Source organism: Mobula hypostoma, chromosome 4 (assembly GCF_963921235.1).
Source record: "Mobula hypostoma chromosome 4, sMobHyp1.1, whole genome shotgun sequence".
In the NCBI taxonomy this organism is placed as follows: Eukaryota; Metazoa; Chordata; class Chondrichthyes; order Myliobatiformes; family Myliobatidae; genus Mobula; species Mobula hypostoma.
In genome coordinates this window covers 157582527-157606121 of record NC_086100.1, presented here as the reverse complement: position 1 = coordinate 157606121, position 23595 = coordinate 157582527, and the positions used below count along the sequence as shown (strand labels likewise).

General features: G+C 41.3%; 1 protein-coding gene across 1 annotated transcript in view; it reads left to right on the top strand.

Annotated features, from left to right (window-relative positions):
* Nucleotides 1-22311, top strand: part of hadh (hydroxyacyl-CoA dehydrogenase) — a 51720-nt gene extending 29409 nt beyond the window's left edge. Inside the window, exons 6-8 of the mRNA XM_063046809.1 lie at nucleotides 12179-12251; nucleotides 17812-17928; nucleotides 21828-22311. Coding sequence (XP_062902879.1) covers nucleotides 12179-12251; nucleotides 17812-17928; nucleotides 21828-21946 — 309 coding nt within the window. The 3' untranslated portion in view covers nucleotides 21947-22311. The remainder of the gene's footprint in view (nucleotides 1-12178; nucleotides 12252-17811; nucleotides 17929-21827) is intronic.
* Nucleotides 22312-23595: the final 1284 nt, after the last annotated feature.

Here is a 23595-nt window from a genome sequence, read left to right as displayed (position 1 = left end):
TGTATCCTGAAAGAAATCCAAATTGCTCCAGTGTTTTTAAAATATAGGGGTGAGTTTGTTGAACATTTGCCATATAAACTAGCGTGTCATCTGCGTAAAGTGATTTTGAATGCAGTGTTGTACCTATTGTAATTGGGGAGACCTGAGGAGAGTTTCTAACTAAATGTGCAAGCGGTTCAATAGATGTAGTAAAAATTAAAGGATACAAAGGGTCCCCTTGTCTTGTGCCCCATCCTATGTCAAATAACTCTGAGAAACCTCCTCCCACACATACTCGGGCTGAAGGATTAGCATACAGTGTTTGAATCATATTGATAAATTTATTGCGAACTTAGATTCTTTTAGAACTCTCCAAAGATATGGCCATTCAAGGCGATCGAACGCTTTTTCAGCATCTAGAAATAGCAGGCCACGGGCAGGTGGAATTTTATGTGTTGCACTCAGTATGTGTAAGAGTCGGCGAATATTATCAGATGTGAGACGCCCCCCAAAAAAGCCCGTTTGATCTGGGCTAATTATTTTCCTAACTACTGTCTCAAGTCTACTGGCTAAGACTTTGGAAAATATCTTGAGGTCGGCATTTATCAAGGAGATTGGACGGTAATTGGCACACTCCAAGGCGCCCTTACTGGGCTTGGGTATAACTGTGATCAGGACTGTGTTTAGATCTCTCTGGAAAGCGCCATTTCCAAAAGCATAATTTAATGTTTCTAACCATACTGGTCCAAGAATATCCCAAAGTGCTAGGTAAAGTTTCACAGATATGCCATCTATACCTGGCGTACGGTCCTTATTTGTAGCTTTGACTGCTTTAAGTAGTTCATCCAGTGGAATAGGAGAGTCTAGAGTTTTGGTGTCCTCTAATGACAACGTAGGGAGGTCTAATCCACTAAAAAAATCTGTGAAGTCATTCCCAAAATGAACTAAACCACTTGTATACAGTTCTTTAATCCGTGAATGTCACGTTTATTTCCTCTGTTGAAGATACTACTCCACGTTTAGCACATCTAATTGCTGGTATAGACCTTTTAGCTTCCTGTTGTTTGAGCGTAAGAGCTAAATGATGGCTCAGTCTGCTGCCTTCTGCATAATACTTACGTTTGGTTATATGGATCATATATTCTGCCGTGCTCCTTAATAAATTATTTAGTTCTGCTTGTTTTGTTTTGAGCTCATTTTCTTTTGTTATGGTGTATATCCTTGATCAGGTATTGGGAAATGAACCTGGTCAGGTGTCAGGTCTGTCAGTGGGAGAGCATTTTGGAGATAGTGACCACAATACTATCTCCTTTACCATAGCATTGGAGAGGGATAGGAACAGACAAGTTAGGAAAACGTTTAATTGGAGTAAGGGGAAATATGAGGCTACCAGGCAGGAACTTGGAAACATAAATTGTAAACAGATGTTCTCAGGGAAACTTATGGAAGAAATGTGGCAAATGTTCAGGGGATATTCGTGTGGGGTTCTGAGTAGGTACGTTCCAATGAGACGTGGAAAGGATGGTAGGGTACAAGATCCGTGGTGTACAAAGGCTGTTGTAAATCTAGTCAAGAAGAAAAGAAGAGCTTACGAAAGGTTCAAAAAACTAGGTAATGATAGGAATCTGGAAGATTATAAGGCTCATAGGAAGGAACTTAAGAATGAAATTAGGAGAGCCAGGAGGGGACACGAGAAGGCATTGTGGACAGGATTATGGAAAACCCCAAGACATTCTACAAGTATGTGAAGAGCAAGAGGATAAGACATGAGAGAATAGGACCAATCAAGCATGACAGTGGAAAAGTTTGTATGGAACCAGAGGAAACAGCGGAGGTACTTAATGAATATCTTGCTTCAGTATTCACTGCGGAAAAGGATCTTGGCGATTGTCGGGATGACTTGCAGTGGACTGAAAAGCTTGAGCATGTAGATATTAAGGAAGAGGATGTGCTGGGGCTTTTGGAAAGCATCAAGTTGGATAAGGCACTGGGGCTGGACGGGATGTACCCCAGGCTACTGTGGGAAGCGAGGGAGAAGATTGCTGAGCCTCTGGCAATGATCTTTGCATCATCAGTGAAGACGGAAGAGGTTCTGGAGGATTGGAGGGTTGCAGATGTTGTTCCCTTATTCAAGAAAGGGAGTAGAGATGGGCCAGGAAATTATAGGGCAGTGAGTCTTACTTCAGTGGTTGGTAAGTTGATGGAGAAGATCCTGAGAGACAGGATTTATGAACATTTGGAGAGGCATAATATGATTAGGAATAGTCAACATGGCTTTGTCAAAGGCAGGTCATGCCTTATGAGCCTGATTGAATATTTTGAGGATGTGACTAAGCACATTGATGAAGGTAGAGTTATAGATGTAGTGTATATGGATTTTAGCAAGGCATTTGGTAATGTACCCCATGCAAGGCTTATTGGGAAAGTAAGGAGGCATGGGATCCAAGGGGACATTGCTTTGTCGATCCAGAACTGGCTTGCCCACAGAAGGCAAAGAGTGGTTGTAGATAGGTCATTTTCTGCATGGAGGCCAGTGACCAGTGGTGTGCCTCAGGGATTTGTTCTGGGACCCCTACTCTTCATGATTTTTATAAATGACCTCGATGAGGAAGTGGAGGAATGGGTTAGTAAATTTGCTGATGACACAGAGGTTGGGGGTGTTGTGGATAGTGTGGAGGGCTGTCAGAGGTTACAGTGGGACATTGATAGGATGCAAAACTGGGCTGAGAAGTGGTAGATGGAGTTCAACCCAGATAAGTGTGAGGTGGTTCATTTTGGTAGGTCAAATATGATGGCAGAATATAGCATTAATGGTAAGACTCTTGGCAGTGTGGAGGATTAGAGGGATCTTGGGGTCCAAGTCCCTAGGACATTCAAAGCTGCTACGCAGGTTGACTCTGTGGTTAAGAAGGCATACGGTGCATTGGCCTTCATCAATCATGGGATTGAATTTTAGAGCTGAGAGGTGGAGATTCCTACTGGTTGTTGATGGAGTAGCAGCTTTTCGTAGTTGCTCCTATTTTACTTACTTTACTGTTTCCAACCTGTTTTGAAATACTTTTAAACATGATATTGTTTTACTGTGAGTACAAGGGGTGCCAAAGGTACTAGAAAAGAAGAAGATTCTCCTGCATCTTTGGAATCTATTATGGATTTGCTTCGAAAACACACAAAAGAATCTTCCAAGGAATCCCAGCAGAAGTTCCAGCAACTCGGCTCTGAAATTAAACAAATAGATGCAAAATTGGATTCTATTCAAAAGACCTTAACTGAACATGATAAATGGATAGAAGAGAATGAAGCAACTCTGACGATTTTGGATGTGAAAATTGATGACCTGCAAAAGCTTTGTCTTAATTTTTCATTAGACTTAGATTATTTTTCACAGAAGATTATCGATTTAGAAAATAGAAGCAGAAGAAATAACCTACGAATTCTGGGCCTTGAAGAGTTGACGGAAGGTGATCAGCCTATGAAATTCTTTGCAAGCTTTTTAGCACAATTATTTCCTAAAATTTTACCATCTTTACCTATGATTGATCGAGCTCATAGATTGCTTGTGCCCAGACCAGCTCCAGGGGCTAGACCTAGATCAGTAATAATTTATTATCATGAATTTCAATCAAAGGAACTTTTAATTCATGAATCCCGTCGAAGAGGAATGATTGATTATAATGGCCAGAAGATTAGAATCATTGGAGGATTTTTCACCTGAGGTCATGAATGAGCGTGCTAAGTTCAAAAAGATTATGTTGGAATTTTTTAACAAAGATTTCAAGCCTTCTCTTCGTTATCCTGCTCAGCTCAGAACTATACTGAGGGATGGCTCTAAGAAATGGTTTTGTTTGATTGAAGAAGCTCAGGAGTTCTTAGAATCAGAAAATTATTTACTTAAAGCTATTTATTTAAAACAAAAATTTAATTTTGGGCCCGATTTCATTTAATGGATTAAATTACTTTATTTATCTCCCTCTGCTTGGGTTCTTACTAATTTTCAGAATTCCAAACCATTTAAATTCCGACATGGAACCAGTCAAGGCTGTCCTTTGAGCCCTTTGATCTGGCCTTAGAACCCTTAGCCATTGCTTTTCGAGAATCTAGAGATATCACTGGTATTTTTAGGAGAGGTACTACCCATAAAGTTTCGCTCTGTGCTGATGACCTATCGCTTCTTATTTCTAATGTCGAGATTTCATTATCTCCTGCGCTTTCTTTACTATCCTGTTTCAGCCAGTTTTCAGGATATAAATTGAATTTACATAAGAGTGAACTTTTTTCTTTGAATAATTTGGTATCAATTAATACTAACCTTCCTTTTAAAATTGTAAGAAATCAATTTACCTATTTGGGTCTAACAATTACTAGGAATTATAAACATCTATTTAAAGAACATTTTCTTACCCTACTGAATTATGTAAAAAGGGCACTATCAAACTGGTCGCCCCTTTTGTTATCGTTGATTGGCCAAATTTTTCTATTAAAATGAATATCTTACCTAAATTTATATACCTTTTTCAGGCCTTGCCTGTTTTTGTTCCTCAATCCTTTTTTGATTCTCTTGATTCTATTCCATCTCGTATATGGAAAAACAAACATTCTCGACTAAATAAAATTCATCTGCAAAAAGCTAAAAAGAATGGAAGTCTAGCTTTACCAAATTTTAGGTTTTATTACTGGGCAGTCAATATACAAAATCTTACATTTTGGTCATAATATATTAACCATGAGGACTGTCTGGTATGGGTTTCTTTAGAAGCTAACTCGGTTAATAAATTTTCTATAATTTCTCTTCTTGGATTCTCACTTCCTTTATCTTTAAGTAAATTAACTGACAATTTGGTAGTTAAACATACTTTGAGGATCTGGGTATTAGAAAATACTTTGGTTTATTGAGATTTTCTCTTTCAAGTCCCATTTTTTCTAATTTTTTTTAAACCTTCTATGACCAATCTGGTTTGTAAAGAATGGGATAGATTGGGTATTAAATGCTTCCAGGATTTGTTTGTTGGAGGAAGTCTCTTTTCGTTTGAGCAATTGTCAACTGAATATAGCTTACCAAAAACCCACTTTTTTTGATATTTACAAATTAGAGACTTCCTGTGATCTCAATTATATACATTTCCTAAAAGTCCCAATAAGAACTTAGTAGATGTAATTTCTAATTTGAAACCTTTTCATAATGGTTCAATATCCAATATTTATGGCATGTTGCTGGGAATAAGAAATCTTCCTTTAGACAAAATTAAAAATCTCTGGGAACAAGATTTAAAGTCTATAAAGATTCTGAGGAAACTTGGAATGAAATTTTTAGATTGGTTAATACTTCATCGTTACGTGCCTGCCTCTCCCTCCTATAATTTAAAGTGGTCCATAGGGCCCACATGACTAACGATAAGCTATCTTGTTTTTATTCAGATATATCTCCCTATTGTGATAGATGTAACAATGGAGAAGCTTCACTAATTCGCATGTTTTTGGACTTGCCCGAGTCTTGAAAAATACTGGAAGGAAGTATTTCAAACTTTCTCTGTACTTTTCAAAGTAAATTTTAAGCCTAACCCTTTGACTGCCTTATTCGGTATTGTTGGAGGAAAAGATATTCTTTTGGAGACACCTGACTTGCACATTTTGGCTTTTATTTCTCTTATCACTAGGAGGGCACTCTTGCTTAACTGGAAGGATGCTATTCCGCCTGCTCATGCTCAACGGTTACATGATGTTATGTCATGTTTAAATTTAAAGATCCGTTGTTCAATTTCTGAATCTAGCCAAGACTTTCAAACATTGTGGGGACCATGCTTGAACTATTTTCAAAACCTTTGATTTGCTGTTAAAGTACAGATGTTGGCTAGTAACATATGATAGATTTTTTTTTCCTTTTTTCTTACTTTACCAAACAGCTTTGATCTTGGTAGTGGGTTTAGATTTTTTTTCGTATGATAAAATTATCACATTTCAATATTACGATTTAATTTAATTTACATGAATATAGGGTGATGAGATTGCAAGTGTAACTCAAATACAATGTATTTGGTATTATTTTATCTTTTTTTTGACTTGTATATATCTTCGTGTACTCTGTATTCTTCTTTGTAGGAATTAATGAAAATATTGAAAAACAAAGAGCTGAGAGGTAATGTTGCAGCGATATAGGACCCTGGTCAGACCCCACTTGGAGTACTGTGCTCAGTTCTGGTCGCCTCACTACAGGAAAGACGTGGAAACCATAGAAAGGGTGCAGAGGAGAATTACAAGGATGTTGCCTGGATTGGAGAGCATGCCTTATGAGAATAGGTTGAGTGAACTCGGCCTTTTCTCCTTGGAGCGATGGAGGATGAGAGGTGACTTGATAGAGGTGTATAAGATGATGAGAGGCATTGATCATGTGGATAGTCAGAGGCTTTTTTCCCAGGGGCCAATTGGCTAGCATAAGAGGGTATAGCTTTAACGTGCTTGGAACTAGGTACAGTGGAGATGTCAGAGGTAAGTTTTTTTTTACACAGAGAGTGGTGAATGCGTGGAATGGGCTGCCAGCAGTAGTGGTGGAGGCGGAAATGATAGGGTCCTTTAAGAGACTTCTGGATGGCTACATGGAGCTGAGAAAAGTAGAGGGCTATGGGTAAAGCCTAGGTAGTTCTAAGGTAGGGACATGTTCGGCACAGCTTTGTGGGCCAAAGGGCCTGTATTGTGCTGTACGTTTTCTATGTTTCTATGTAAGAAGGGAGTTCCTTTTGCTTCACTGAATAGAATGAATATGATATGTTTCCTGATATCAAAAAAAAGCAGTCATAAAGTAGCACGTCAGTTTAACTAACCAATAATGATTTGTTGTTAAACTAATATGCAATAGAGGAGCGCCTCTTAAAATGGATACGGAGGTAATTATTTTTCTTATTAAACAAGAAAATTCCCTAAATTTAGTTCTGGACAATAAAGTATAATCAGTAATTGTTGTGTATGTGAGATTACAATTGAAAATGGAAATTATGTCAATAAATAAGCAAAGACTATCATTTAAAATCTTTTAACAAATATGTGTCCCTTTAAAGCACAACAGAAGAAGTAGTCCAATATAGGTTAACAAGAGAAGTGGTGTTTGTATTCCATCCAGACAGATCCTTCCATACATTGTATATAATACATTCATAGAAACATAGGAAACCTACAGCACAATACAGGCCTTTTGGCCCACAAAGTTGTACCGAACATGTCCCTACCTTAGAAATTACTAGGCTTACCCGTACCCCTCTATTTTTCTAAACTCCATGTACCTGTCCAAAAGTCTCTTAAAAGACCCTACTATATCCGCCTCCACCACCGTTACCAGCAGCCCATTCCACACACCACTCTCTGCGAAGAAAAAAAAACAACAACAAACAACTTAACCCTGACGTCTCCTCTGTACCTACACCCCAGCACCTTAAACCTATGTCCTTTTGTGGCAACACACATCAAAGTTGCTGGTGAACGCAGCAGGCCAGGCAGCATCTGTAGGAAGAGGTACAGTCGACGTTTCAGGCCGAGACCCTTCGTCAGGACGAACTGAAGGAAGAGTTAGTAAGAGTTTTGAGAGGGGGAGGGGGAGATCCAAAATGACAGGAGAAGACAGGAGGGGGAGGGATGGAGCCGAGAGCTGGACAGGTGATTGGCAAAGGGGATACGAGAGGATCATGGGACAGGAGGCCCAGGGAGAAAGACAAGGTGGGGGGGAGAACCCAGAGGATGGGCAAGGGGTATAGTCAGAGGGAGAAAAAGGAGAGAGAGAGAAAGAATGTGTATATAAAAATAAATAACGGATGGGGTACCGGGGGAGGTGGGCATTAGCGGAAGTTAGAGAAGTCAATGCTCATGCCATCAGGTTGGAGGCTACCCAGACGGAATATAAGGTGTTGTTCCTCCAACCTGAGTGTGGCTTCATCTTTACAGTAGAGGAGGCCATGGATAGACATGTCAGAATGGGAATGGGATGTGGAATTAAAATGTGTGGCCACTGGGAGATCCTGCTTTCTCTGGCGGACAGAGCGTAGATGTTCAGCAAAGCGGTCTCCCAGTCTGCGTCCGGTCTCACCAATATATATAGAAGGCCACATCGGGAGCATCGGACGCAGTATATCACCCCAGCCGACTCACAGGTGAAGTGTCGCCTCACCTGGAAGAACTGTCTGGGGCCCTGAATGGTGGTAAGGGAGGAAGTGTAAGGGCATGTGTAGCACTTGTTCCGCTTACAAGGATAAGTGCCAGGAGAGAGATCAGTGGGGAGGGATGGGGAGGACGAATGGACAAGGGAGTCATGTAGGGAGCGATCCCTGCGGAAAGCAGAGAGAGGGGCGGAGGGAAAGATGTGCTTAGTGGTGGGATCCCGTTGAAGGTGGCGGAAGTTACGGAGAATAATATGTTGGACCCGGAGGTTGGTGGGGTGGTAGGTGAGGACCAGGGGAACCCTATTCCTAGTGGGGTGGCGGGAAGATGGAGTGAGAGCAGATGTGCGTGAAATGGGGGAGATGCGTTTGAGAGCAGAGTTGATGGTGGAGGAAGGGAAGCCCATTTCTTTAAAAAAGGAGGACATCTCCCTCATCCTGGAATGAAAAGCCTCATCCTGAGAGCAGATGCAGCGGAGACGGAGGAATTGCGAGAAGGGGATGGCATTTTTGCATGAGACAGAGTGAGAAGAGGAATAGTCCAGATAGCTGTGAGAGTCAGTAGGCTTATAGTAGACATCAGTGGATAAGCTGTCTCCAGAGATAGAGACAGAAAGATCTAGAAAGGAGAGGGAGGTGTCGGAAATGGACCAGGTAAACTTGAGGGCAGGGTGAAAGTTGGAGGCAAAGTTAATAAAGTCAACGAGCTCAGCACGCGTGCAGGAAGCAGCACCAATGCAGTCGTCGATGTAGTGAAGGATAAGTCGGGGACAGATACCAGAATAGGCACGGAACATAGATTGTTCCACAAGGCCAACAAAAAGGCAGGCATAGCTAGGACCCATACGGGTGCCCATAGCTACACCTTTAGTTTGGAGGAAGTGGGAGAAATTATTAAGAGTAAAGACTAATTCCGCTAGATGGAGCAGAGTGGTTGTAGAGGGAAACTGATTGGGTCTGGAATCCAAAAAGAAGTGGAGAGCTTTGAGACCTTCCTGATGGGGGATGGAAGTATATAGGGACTGGACATCCATGGTGAAAATAAAGCAGTGGGGGCCAGGGAACTTAAAATCATTGAAAAGTTTCAGAGCGTGAGAAGTGTCTCGAACATAGGTAGGACGGGATTGAACAAGGGGGGATAAAACCGTGTCGAGGTGTGCAGAAATGAGTTCGGTGGGGCAGGGGCAAGCTGAGACAATGGGTCTGCGAGGGCAGGCAGGTTTGTGGATCTTGGGTAGGAGGTAGAAACGGGAAGTGTGAAGTGTGGGAACTATAAGGTTGGTAGCAGTGGATGGGAGATCCCCTGAGTGGATAAAGTCAGTGATGGTGTAGGAGACAATGGCCTGGTGCTCCTTAGTGGGGTCATGATCGAGGGGTAAATAAGAGGTATCCGCGAGTTGTCGCTGTGCCTCGGCAAGGTAGAGGTCAGTACGTCAGACTACAACAGCACCCCCCTTATCGGCGGGTTTAATAGTAAGGTTAGGATTAGTGCGGAGGGAGTGGAGAGCAGAGCGTTGAGCAAGATGTGGTGAAGTCGAGACGGTTGATGTCCCGTTGGCAGTTAGCAATAAAGAGATCCAGAGCAGGCAGAAGACCAGAGCAGGGTGTCCATGAAGAAGAGGAGGGTTGAAGACGAGAGAATGGGTCATCGGTGGGGGTGGAAGAGTCCTTGCCGGATGAAGAAGAGGAGGGTTGAAGACGGGAGAAGGGGTCACTTCACCTGTGAGTCGGCTCGGGTGATATACTGTGTCCGGTGCTCCCGATGTGGCCTTCTATATATTGGCGAGACCTGACGCAGACTGGGAGACCGCTTTGCTGAACACCTACGCTCTGTCCGCCAGAGAAAGCAGGATCGCCCAGTGGCCACACATTTTAATTCCACGTCCCATTCCCATTCTGACATGTCTATCCATGGCCTCCTCTACTGTAAAGATGAAGCCACACTCTGGTTGGAGGAACAACACCTTATATTCCGTCTGGGTAGCCTCCAACCTGATGGCATGAACATTGACTTCTCTAACTTCTGCTAATGCCCCACCTCCCCCTCGTACCCCATCCGTTATTTATTTTTATATGCACATTCTTTCTCTCTCTCTCTCCTTTTTCTCCCTCTGTCCCTCTGACTATACTCCTTGCCCATCCTCTGGGTTCCCCCCGACCCTTGTCTTTCTCCCCGGACCTTCTGTCCCATGATCGTCTCATATCCCTTTTGCCAATCACCTGTCCAGCTCTTGGCTCCATTCCTCCCCCTCCTGTCTTCTCCTATCATTTTGGATCTCCCCTTCCCCCTCCCACTTTCAGATCTCTTACTAACTCTTCCTTCAGTTAGTCCTGACAAAGGGTCTCGGCCTGAAACGTCGACTGTACCTCTTCCTAGAGATGCTGCCTGGCCTGCTGCGTTCACCAGCAACTTTGATGTGTGTTGCTTGAATTTCCAGCATCTGCAGAATTCCTGTTGTTTTCCTCTTGTGGCAACCATGTCAGTCCTGGGAAAAAGCCTCTGGCTATCCACACGATCAATGCCTCTCATCATCTTGTACACCTCTATCAGGTCACTTATCATCCTCCGTCGCTCCAAGGAGAAAAGGCCAAGTTCACTCTTCCATAGTACAAAAGGGAAAACAGACTGTTCAATATAGTGTTGGGATAAAAATGAAACACAAATTCCAGAATATAGTGTTATTAGATCAAATTAAAATGTGAAACTATAGACTTGAAAATCTTTCACATACATGAGGAGTAAAAATCTTTACATTACGTCTCCATATAAATGTGCGATCATAGTAATTTATAATAAATAAACAGTCAATGTAATATAGAGCACACTCAAATCAGTGTGAGTTCATCAGTCTGACGGCCTGGTGGAAGAAGCTATCCCAGAGCCTGTTGGTCCTGGCTTTTATGCTGCGTTACCGCTTCCCAGATGGTAGCAGATGGAATAGATTGGGGTTGGGATGGCTTGGGTCCCCAATGATCCTACGGGCCCTTTTTACACACCTGTCCTTGTAAATGTCCTGAATCATGGGAAGTTCACAACTAGTGATGCAGCCAGTCAGGATGCTCTTAATTGTGCCCCTGTAGAAAGTTCTTAGGATTTGGAGGCCAAACTTTCTCAACCGTCTGAGAGGAAAGAGGTGCTGTTGTGTCTTTTTTACCACACAGCTGGTGTGTACTGACTACGTGAGGTCCTCAGTGATGTGGATGCTGAGGAACTTGAAGCTGTTTACCCGCTCAACCTCAGATCCTTTGTCAGCAGGGGTTAGCCTGTCTCCATTCCTCCTGTAATCCACAACTAGCTCCTTTGTATTTGCGACATTGAGGGAGAAGTTGTTTTCTTGACACCACTGTGTCAGAGAGATGACTTCTTCCCTGTAGGCCACATCGTTATTGTTTGAGATAAGGCCAATCAATGTAGTGTCGTCAACAAATTTAATTAGCAGATGGGTGCTGTGGGTGACGATTCAGTCATGGGTATACAGGGAGTAAAGGAGGGGACTCAATACACAGCCCTGAGGGGCTGCTGTATTGAGAGTCAGAGGGTTGGAGATGAGCGAGCCCACTCTTAAAACCTGCTGGTGATCTGACAGGAAGTCCAGGATCCAGCTGCACAAGGCAGGATCAAGGCCAAGTCTCTGAGCTTCTTGTTGAGCCTGGATGGAACTATGGTGTTGAAAGCTGAACTGTAGTCCAAGAACAGCATTCTCACATGAGCATCCTTCTCCAGATGTGTAAGGACAGTATGCAGAGCAGTGGCTATTGCGTCATATGTCAATCAGTTGTGTTGGTCGCCGAATTGTGAGGGATCCAGTTTGGGTGGTAGCAAGCTGCAGATGTAATCCTTCACCAGCCTCTCAAAGCATTTGCTTACTTTTGAGGTGAGTATGACAGGACGTCAGTCATTCAGGCATGTTACCTTGGTCTTTTTCGGTACAGGGATAATGGTGGATAATTTGAAGCAGGAGGGCACGCCACACTGGAAGAGGGAGAGAGATCATTGTAATAAAGCCCCTGTAAGCATGATAAAGCTTTAATACTCATTCATTCTATTTAATTTATCATAGGATACCCCAGGATTTATTGTGAATCGCCTTCTTATACCATACTTGATGGAAGCTGTCCGGCTGCATGAAAGAGGTATTTATAACATAAGCTGAGTGTTTTTAAAAACAAGGTAATAAATGACTACACTTCATATTCAGCTCAATTTCACGGAGTTTTCTTTGTGCCCCCTCCTGTGTAAGAATACTGTTTTGACAACGCACAGGTGTTGAAATTATGCACATTGTAGCTAATCGACTGAAGCTTGTCTCTCACCAGGCTAGTGGGTAATGGCTTAAAAACACAATTGAAACAAGTTGAATCTTAAAAGCAAAGATTCCCACAGGATCTTAATATTTGTGGAACTATAGGACCCCATTGTAGGTACTTAGCTGTCTGCATTATATAACCTGCCATTGTTGCTTTCAGCAATTTACATTTTTCTGTTTTTCTTTTCTGCCTTCAATGTATCCCACTGACCTTGTATGGGTCTGCCATAAAGACTGAGCATTTTTTACAATGTTGTTGCAAAAGTGATAAAAGGTTTCCAGTATTTTCATATGTTTTGTTAACAAAAACATAGTATAATTTTTTTGAGAACCAAAAAAATACAGCTATTCCTACCACTGTAGAATGAAAATTTGTTTTGTAGATCCTTCCTTAAAATGTTCTAAGGCTTTCCATGAGTAAATTTATCAATTGTTTGATTGTACTTTGAAATTAAAAGGCAGTGTGCTAGATTGATTTTCTTTTGTCCTACTTGAGCCGAGGAAGGGTTAAAATACATTAACACTGTCAGTACAAGCAACACACATCAAAGTTGCTGGTGAACGCAGCAGGCCAGGCAGCATCTCTAGGAAGAGGTACAGTCGACGTTTCAGGCCGAGACCCTTTGTCAGGACTAACTGAAGGAAGAGTTAGTAAGAGATTTGAAAGTGGGAGGGGGAGATCCAAAATGATAGGAGAAGACAGGAGGGGGAAGGATGGAGCCAAGAGCTGGACAAGTGATTGGCAAAGCGGATATGAGAGGATCATGGGACAGGAGGTCTGGGGAGAAAGACGGGGGGAGGGGGGAACCAGAAGATGGGCAAGGGGTATAGGCCCCATCCTCTGGTTTCCCCCCCCTTGTCTTTCTGTGCCCTGTAATGGCAAAGTTTGCACAAATTGTGGAACAGTGGAAAGAGAAAGGTTATAACTGTCTTGCCCTTTCCAAATGCCTTGAAAATTCTGAAGTTCCAGTTAGCTGCCTTTAAGTTCTGGATACAGAAATTAGAACTGGGTTTTTCACAGAAGTTTTTTTTCATGTAAAGTGTGCAAGAAACCTGGAACTCGAAGCCTAAAAACAGACTGGACCAACTGAAAATAATGGACCAAAGCAGGAAAATGCAAGTTGAGAAACTTATCATTCATGATCCAATTCAGAGTTTCTCGAACTGTGATGCACTTTTCTGCGGCAGTGCACAAAATGTTTCTGGAAACATGCAGGAGAAATTGAATTTATAAGGCCTAAAATTGTTGATATTTGGGAAGAGGAGATAGATGATGTGATTTGATCAGGTATAAATTGGAGAGATATTTGGCCATACCATTGGGTTACCATGAATGTTATAACTGTCATTTAAGGACTTAAACTGTGAATTATATGTGTAGAGGTATAGGATAACCAGTAAATTTGAAGGGAATATGGAAGAAATAGAACTGTGGGAGCCTCTGATCGAGTTAACAGAATAGCTTCAAGGGACTGAGAGAGGCCTGTTCCAGTGATAATGAAGGGTCATGCAAGGCAAATGAATGTTGTGCTCAGAGATTGTAGGTTGTTTTTTTTTTTGCTTATAATGTCCAATCTGTGTTATTAGTAGAGCTGTTTTACATCTCAAGCAACCTGCCCATTCTACTCCTCCCTTACTTCCATTCAGGGCCCCAAACAGTCCTTTCAGGTGAAGCAACACTTCACCTGTGAATCCTTTGGGGCCGTCTATTATACCCGGTGCTGCTAATATGGCCTGCTCTACATTGGTGAGGTCAGATGTAAATTGGGGGACCACTTTGTCAAACACCTCAGCTCCATCCGCCAAAAGTGGAATTTCCCGGTGGCCAACCATTTTAATTCCTTATCTCCATTTCCATTCTGACATGTTAGTCCATACTCCACTTTTGCCACAATGAGACTACCTCAGGGTGGTGAAGCAACATCTCATATTCTGTCCAGGTAGCGTCCAACCTGATGGCATGAGCATCAATTTCTCCTCTTTTTTGTTTTTCCCTTCCCCTTCCCTCTTTTTCTATTCCACACTCATGCCTCTTACCTCTTCTCCTTACCTGCCTATCACCTCCCCCTCATTGCCCACCTTCTTCCCTTTCACTCATGATCCATTCTGCTCTCCTATCAGATTCTTTCTCCAGCCTTTTACCTTAACACCCACCTGGCTTCACCTGTCACCTTGTAGCTAATCCTTCTTCCTCTCCCCACCTTTTTAATCTGGTGTTTTCCCCCTAACTTTCCAATCCTGAAGAAGGGTCTCGGCCCAAAATGTCGACTGTTTATTCATTTCCATTGATGCTGTCAGACCCGTTGAGTTCCTCCAGCATTTTGTGTGCATTGATTGATGGTTAGTATTATTTGCAGTCTAGTCAGAAAACAAAGGTATTTGGCAGATAACAATGAACAATACTGTCTTTAACTCAAACTCTACAAATGAATTCCTTCCTCTCCAGACATCCAATAATATTACACTAGATAATGGATTACCGATTACAATTATTAGTAAATTGATATATCTGCAGAATGAGATTGGGTTTATTCTTAATATAAAACTTAAATCCTAGTTTTCGCTTGGGTTTGAACCGCATTTGTAAAACAATAAGATAATTCTATGTAGTATTCTTTAGACTGAATATGATCACATCCCATTTAGCTTTGATATTCTGTAAGATTAAGAAAGATCAAAGCGATTGTTATGAAATAGGCAGTTACATTCTATCTCATTGCAGGAGCTAGTAGCAAATAAGCCCTGACCAAAATAACCAATATGCAGCTATCTCTGCATCCACAGACTTGGTAAATTCAGTGGGTAGTGCATAATTTTTTTATACTGCAAATTACTTTTTGTCATATTGCAAAATCAGAGGCAGCTGAGCACTCAACACATTTTTGGTGTTGCTGTTACAGTACTGAAGGGTATGTGTTGAACAGCACCATAGGCCCTATCTGGAAAAGTAGGATTTCGCTGAAGGGTGAAAGCTTATTTGAATTTGAGTTGAGCACCAAAGTTCAAAAGTTCAAAGTAAATGTAAATTTATCGAAGTGCATATATGTTGCCATATACAAACCTGAAATTTGTTTTCTTGCCACCGTACTCATTAAATCCAAGAACCGTAAGAGAATCAATGAAAGACTGCACCCAACTGGTTGGACAACTTACCAATGTGCAAAAGACAACAATTGCAAATACAAAAGAAAAAAAGAAATAATCATAATAATAATGAACTTTACGAACATGTGATGAAGAGTCCTTGAAAATGAATTCATAGGTTGTGTGAATAGTTCAGTGATGGGGTGAGTGAAGTTGAGTGAAATTATCCCCACTGGTTTAAAAGCCTAATGGTTGAGGGGCAATAACTGTTTCTGAACCTGGTGGTGTGAATTCTGAGACTCCTGTACCACCTTCCAGATGGCCTAGGTGGTAGCAGTGCCTGATGATGGATGCTGCTTTCCTGCGACAGCATTCTGCTTAGATGTGCTCATTGGTGGGGAGGGCTTTGCTCGTGTTGGACTGGGCTGTGCACTACTTTTTGTAGACTTTTCCATTCAAGGGCACTGGTGTTTCCTTACCTGAACTACTGCTGGGGAGCCTGTCTCAAAATTCAACCACAGCATCCTCTCCAGTGATTGAGACATCAGCATGTTGTTGCTGAGGCCTCCTATAGCAGAAGGTAATCCAATTCTCATGCTCCATTCATCTCAACCACTAAATTATCCAATTGACCATATCCTTCCTACAACTCGTGGTCAGGTCTGCCATAGAGTCATAGAAAAGTACAGCACAGAAACAGGCCCTTTGACCCATCTATTCTGTGCCGAATCATTTAAACCTCCTACTCCCATCGACCTATACTGGCTCCATAGCCTTCCATACCCGTATCATCCATGTACAGATCCAAACTTACCTTAAACATTGAAATTGAACTTGCATGCACCATTTGCGCTGGCAGCTTGTTCCACATTCTCACCACCATCTGAGTGAAGTTATTTCCCCTCCTGTTCCCCTTAAACTTTTCACTTTTCACCCTTAACCCATGACCTCTAGTTGTAATCCCATCCAACCTCTGGAAAAAGCCTGCTTGTATTTATTCTTTCTATACCCTTCATAATGTTGTATACCTTTATTAAGCCTCCCCTCATTCTCCAGTTCTCTGGGGAATAATGTCCCTTACAATCAGGTCCCTCAGTCTCAGCAACATCCTTGTAAATTTTTCCTGTACTCTTTCAACCTTATTTACATCTTTCCTATAGGTAGGTGACCAAAACTACACACAATACTACAAATTAGGCCTCATCAGTATCTTATACAACTTCAACATAACATCACATCTCCTGTACTTAGTACTTTGATTTATGAAGGCCAATGAGCCAAAAGCTTTCTTCACCACCCTATCTACCTATGACGCCGCTTTCAATAGTTGTGTTCATGTATTCCCAAGTCCTTTTGTTCTACAGCGTTCCTGAGCACCTTACCTTTCACTGTGTAACAGCTAACCTGGTTGGTCCTGCTGAAGTGCAACACCTTGCATTTGTCTGCATTAATTGAATCAGTTCGCTTCTTGAAATAGTGTTCCCGATGAGAAAACCATAAGGAAAATGAGGAAAAACTTCTTCACACAGAGAGTGGTGAATCTGGAATTCTCTGCCACAGGAAACAGTTAAGGCCAGTTCATTGGCTATATTTAAGAGGGAGTTAGATATGGCCCTTGTGGCTAAAGGGATCACGGGGTATGGAGGGAAGGCTGGTACAGGGTCCTGAGTTGGGTGATCAGCCATGATCACACTGAATGGAGGTGCAGGCTCGAAGGGCCGAATGGCCTACTCCTGCACCTGTTTTCTATGTTTCTATGTTTATAAGACATAGGAGCAGAATTATTCTATTCAGCCCATCAAGTCTGCTCCACAATTCTATCATGGCTGATTTATTTTCCCCCTCAAACCCATTCTCCTGCCTACAGTCTTTGACATCTTTACTAATCAAGAACCCACATCATTGGAGTTGCTACAATGATGGGAAATTATATACGTAAATTGCACTTTTCACATGAATCTTAAAATGACATATAGTTGTGTACAACTGCATTAAAGGTCAGGGATATCTACCGTTTACAAAGACACAGCTCTGCACATTGGTCAGGTAAGAAATTCCTTCTCTGTGATCTGGGAGAGAAATAGATGTGGTTCCAAAACATATCATTACTTTGGCGCTTGCTTCTAATGTTATGTAGTTTCTAGCCATTTATCTTTATTGTACAGTTTAATTAACATAACTGATGTTCTTGTGCCTAAAAGATATAACCGGGCAATTAGCATGCTTTTGAGTAAAAATGAGTTGAATTATATTCATCATGATCTTTATGCAGTTTATTGCATTTAATTTGATGTTTTTCTAAGGTGATGGATCAAAGGAAGACATTGATGTGGCAATGAAACTGGGTGCTGGATATCCTATGGGTCCCTTTGAATTATTGGATTATGTTGGACTTGACACCAGCAAGTTTATCATTGAAGGTATGTGCAGTAAGTTGTTTCTAATGTATTAATATAGTTTACCACAACTATTTATTCAAAAAAAGTCAGTATGCTAGTCTTTGAATGACAACCTGAGGTAGCTACTTCATTTTGGATGGTGATGTGATTTACTGGTGAATGCTGAAGGCACCCTTGGTACTACCCACATGAACAGGACAATGAGACTGAAGCTGGTGAAACTTAATGGGGAAAGGTGGTGAGCTTGAGAGCAGGCTCAAATTACACAAGGCACAAATCTAAGTAATCTGTTGCTGAACTGCTTAAAGGAGGAGCTTGAGTAGAAAATTGGGGGGGCAGAAAGACAACAAGGAATAGCTTTGGCACATGTGGTTCAAGGTGACACTGAGCTGCCATCTTGGTTGTGACTCAGACAGTTTTTTTTAAGCTTGTAGGGATAGTTATGGGGACAGCACAGGGAGTTAGGGATCAGATTAGGGTTTAGGGACAGAAATGAGGAGGAGTTAGAAGTTGAAGGCAGTAAATGAAGTTGCAGGGCAGGAGCTGGTGGTTGGAGTCCAGGTCGGAGCATTTGCTGTTGAAGGCCAGTGATCCACAGGGTTGGGTTCATCAGCACTGAGGACATAGATCAATAATACTCATGGTCAAGGACTAGGGTCAGCAAGTCCCAAAGACGAGGACTGGTGACCAGCCCCAGGTTGGCAAGTTTTATGGTCGGAGGTCCAATGGACAGCAGGCATGATGGTTGACGTTCAAAGTCCCTTGACTGGCGAGTCCTAGGTTGATTCTGAAGGTCAAAGCTCAAGGGTTGAAGACCAAAGTCAGCGAGTCCAGAGGTTGAGGCCCAAAAATCAAAGCCCCTGCATCAGCGGGTCTGGAAGTTGGAGGCCTGATGTCTGAGACTGAGAGTCTGGACTAGGGACTCCAGAGACAGCTTTTCCTGGGTTTAGTGGCTTGTCTGTGGGTAGGGGGAGGATTGGAAGGGAGCTTGTTTTGTTGTTGTTGTCTTGCTGCTTGTGGTGTTCTGCTGAACATTGTGGGTACGCTTTGTCGGCACTGGAATGTGTGGTGACATTTGCAAGCTACCCCCAATACCCCCTTGGGTTGTGTTGAATGCTACACAAATAATGCATTCTTCTGTTGGTTTTGATGCACATATGATAAATAATGTCTGAATCTGAAATAATCAACAAATAAGATGGACATGATGTTTGACAGGTAATTAAAAAGTGATTCATTGCTTTATAGATGCAGTGACAGAGGGTGATTATGACCATTACTGGCCTGTCATCAATATGTATGTTACCAACCTCAAAACTGCATCACTCCTCATTTGACAATCATAGTCATGTGGGTAATCATCAACATTTCATTGAGAAGAGGCAAATTTAGAGGGAGAAAGGGCACTTCTAATCATCTTCTTGACTTTATTTATTCTGATTCTTAATAAGAAAACTTAAATACAAATTTACAGCATCCTTTCTGTATTAAACTTAGTTTAATAATCTATAGGTAATTTTTTGTGTTAATACATTTGGTCGTATTCAACTTATTTTCAAGTATCTGTTCTTTAATTTGACTTCATGGTCAGCTCAGACAAGGACTGGAGAAAAAAAAGCTGAGGAGTAGATTTAAAAAGTGGGGGAGGGGAGAGAGAAACTGTTTTATTTTCTCCAGTCCTGCCAAAGAGCTTCGTCCCGAAATGTCGACTGTACTTTTTGTTTTCATAGATGCTACCTGGCCTGCTGAGTTCATCCGCATTCTGTGTGTGTTGCTTAGATTTCCAGCATTTGCAGATTTTCTTTTGTTTGTGATAATCAATGGATAATCCTTTGTAATTTCCAGCAGCTGCAACAAGAGACCACTACCAGACACATTTCTCTCCCACCACCTTCGTTGTTCCAAAGGGACACCTACTTTCATGACTTCCTGGTCTGCCCTTCCATCCACATCTACCACTTGTGTTATATGGCATTTTCCTATACAACCCCTAGGAGGTGTAATGTTTTGGTTTTTCATCTGTTCCCTTCCCACCATTCAGGGATTCAAATGGTCTGTCCAGGTGAAGTAACAATTCACTTGCACTTTTTGCAATCTAGTATCCTGCATTTACTGCTTACGATGTGTGGTTCCATCTGGTAATTAACTCATTTAATCCCATCCCATCAAAGATATTCCCATTGCTCTAGCCATCCCTCCCCCACCTTCCCAGCTAGTGAAAAATTACTTATTTTCTCTCTTTGGCAGTTACCAGTTCTCGCTTTTCCAGGTCTCAGTCTTGCAATGTTTTTGGTTTCCCTTACCACAGATGCTGCCTGGCGTGCTGAGTATTTACAGGATTTTGTTTCAGTTTTGCATATATTCTAACTTTATGATAATACAATGTCATCAATTATTAATAATTATAGATATTATTGAACTGTTCTGAATAAAGTTGGAGATTCAATGATATTTGAAATCTTTAGAATGATAGTGCTCATAAATTCAATTGCATTAAAAGTAGTGCTAAAAGAGTGAACAATAGGTGGTGCCATGGTAAAGGATGAAGTCTTGTAAATAAAACCACAAAAGACATTTCGTACATTTGCACTGAACAGGACTTCCATTTTCAGAGAGGTTTTGGATTTGAAGATTATGAATACTAATCAATAGGCAAGTTTGTTAAGGAAGGTAGTTGTGGTCTGAACTTCCTGCTGATTTACTGACAGTTGCAGCCGACTTTCAGCTGCAAGATTTACATGAAATACTTTAAATTTATTTTCCATTTGAACTCAATGACATTCCATTTTAGGATTTGATCTCTTCAATAGCCATGGGATTGTTTTCCTTACATTGCTGCATTTATAATTTCCCTTCTCCTCCATCTGACTCTTGATGGATTCTGGTTTCACTAGATCTGTCTTTCTGTGTTAGCTCTGACAGTCCGATACACCTGTCCATGTTGCAGTTTATGTACCTTTTCTCAGATGCTTGCTTGATTTCTGTTGATATTCATGTGAAGCAGTTGAAGGTATGATTCAAAATGGAGCAGGTAGGGATATCTCAAACTTAACTGTCTTCTGGATTTTTGCAATGCCGTTGAAACAATGCAGTTGCATAAAATAGCATAGTGACAAAGTATCCTGGCTGTGGAATAAGAAATTAATATTATGAACTGTACATTAAGGTCTTGACCTCACTGTCCCAGATTGAAAAATGATGTGAAGTTACCAAAACTTAATTTTCTAATCATTTTTAGAAAAATGGAACTGCAGTGCTTCACAGACACAATATAATATTGAATAAAAAGGCAGAGAATTAGCAGTTCATGATGAAAGTTGGGAGTGGCTGATGGTTACCAGTGTCACATGGTTGAAATGATTAAAACAGAATTCTGACTAAACAGTTGAAGCGCTATAAATGTTGAAATGCCACATTTATGCCACATTTTTGCATCTGTCATTGATAACAGCATTGTTTCAAATGATAACTGTGGAACAAATGCTAGTGCACATTCACACTACATAGCTCAGCAGACTCTTTGGCATCTTATTCCTGAATTCAATGATAACCTGTTTTGGGGGAGTGTGATATTTATTTATATGTTCATATCACAATGAAGTATCTTGGAATTATAACTGTGGATATGTGCTTGTTGACCACTGTGACTGCTAATTAGAATTGTATTCTGCTGCCACAGTGCTCATGGAGTTACAGCAATCAACAGGCAAATCAAGCAAATCATATAGGTCACATAAGTTTTATGTAAAATAAGGAAATAATTCCGATGGATTAAAACTAAATTGTACTCGAACCTAGTTTTTTTTTCTCTGTTTAATCCTCTTGTGCAAGTTACATTCACCAGATAAATTTGTAAGAAATGTTCTGTTTTATGTTCCCTCAACTACCCTTTCATTAATCTCAACCATTTTTCTTCTCAGGATGGCAGAAGTTGGATCCAAACAACCCCCTGTATGCTTCCAGTGCTCTATTAAATAAATTAGTAGAGGAAGGAAAGTTGGGTAAGAAGACTGGTGAAGGTTTCTACAAGTATTCTTAGAAGACATGAGAATTGTTAATGCAGTTTTTGTCAGCTGAATCATGCAAGCTGCCAGGTTGTTAGCTCAGTGCATAGTGTTTATGGTAATTACTTGAAAGTCACATTTTATAAATAATACAATGGAATATTTTCAAAATATTAAAGTGACTGAAAACTGAATGATCTTGCCCTAGCCAGATACCATGATTAAATTATATAATCTTTAAAATTATTGTATTCATTACTCCTAAGATCTGCCTTAAAATTAATATGCATTCTAAGAGAACTTTGTTTATTTAGTGTTGCATTTGGAACGACCTTGGGCTTTGAATTTGTAAGATCTTTATTTTTAACATATCAATAAAGTGTAACTTGACTTGCAAAATTCCAAAACTCGTTCTATTGACTTTTGTTTTTTCCTATTTACCTTGTATACTGTTTTTTTTCTTATGCATCATTTACTTCCTTATCGATCCTTAAAGTTAATCACACATAAGCCCACTCGTTAGATTCTGGACTAGTTCCTGAGGATTGGAGGGTGGCTAATGTAACCCTACTTTTTAAAAAAGGAGGGAGAGAGAAACCGGGGAATTATAGACCGGTTAGCCTAACGTCGGTGGTGGGGAAACTGCTGGAGTCAGTTATCAAGGATGTGATAACAGCACATTTGGAAAGCGGTGAAATGATCGGACAAAGTCAGCATGGATTTGTGAAAGGAAAATCATGTCTGACGAATCTCATAGAATTTTTTGAGGATGTAACTAGTAGAGTGGATAGGGGAGAACCAGTGGATGTGGTATATTTGGATTTTCAAAAGGCTTTTGACAAGGTCCCACACAGGAGATTAGTGTGCAAACTTAAAGCACACGGTATTGGGGGTAAGGTATTGGTGTGGGTGGAGAATTGGTTAGCAGACAGGAAGCAAAGAGTGGGAATAAACGGGACCTTTTCAGAATGGCAGGCAGTGACTAGTGGGGTACCGCAAGACTCGGTGCTGGGACCCCAGTTGTTTACAATATATATTAATGACTTGGATGAGGGAATTAAATGCAGCATCTCCAAGTTTGCGGATGACACGAAGCTGGGTGGCAGTGTTAGCAGTGAGGAGGATGCTAAGAGGATGCAGGGTGACTTGGATAGGTTGGGTGAGTGGGCAAATTCATGGCAGATGCAATTTAATGTGGATAAATGTGAAGTTATCCACTTCGGTGGCAAAAATAGGAAAACAGATTATTATCTGAATGGTGGCCGATTAGGAAAAGGGGAGGTGCAACGAGACCTGGGTGTCATTATACACCAGTCATTGAAAGTGGGCATGCAGGTACAGCAGGCGGTGAAAAAGGCGAATGGTATGCTGGCATTTATAGCGAGAGGATTCGAGTACAGGAGCAGGGATGTACTACTGCAGTTGTACAAGGCCTTGGTGAGACCACACCTGGAGTATTGTGTGCAGTTTTGGTCCCCTAATCTGAGGAAAGACATCTTTGCCATAGAGGGAGTACAAAGAAGGTTCACCAGATTGATTCCTGGGTTGGCGGGACTTTCATATGAAGAAAGACTGGATGAATTGGGCTTGTACTCGTTGGAATTTAGAAGATTGAGGGGGGATCTGATTGAAACGTATAAGATCCTAAAGGGATTGGACAGGCTAGATGCAGGAAGATTGTTCC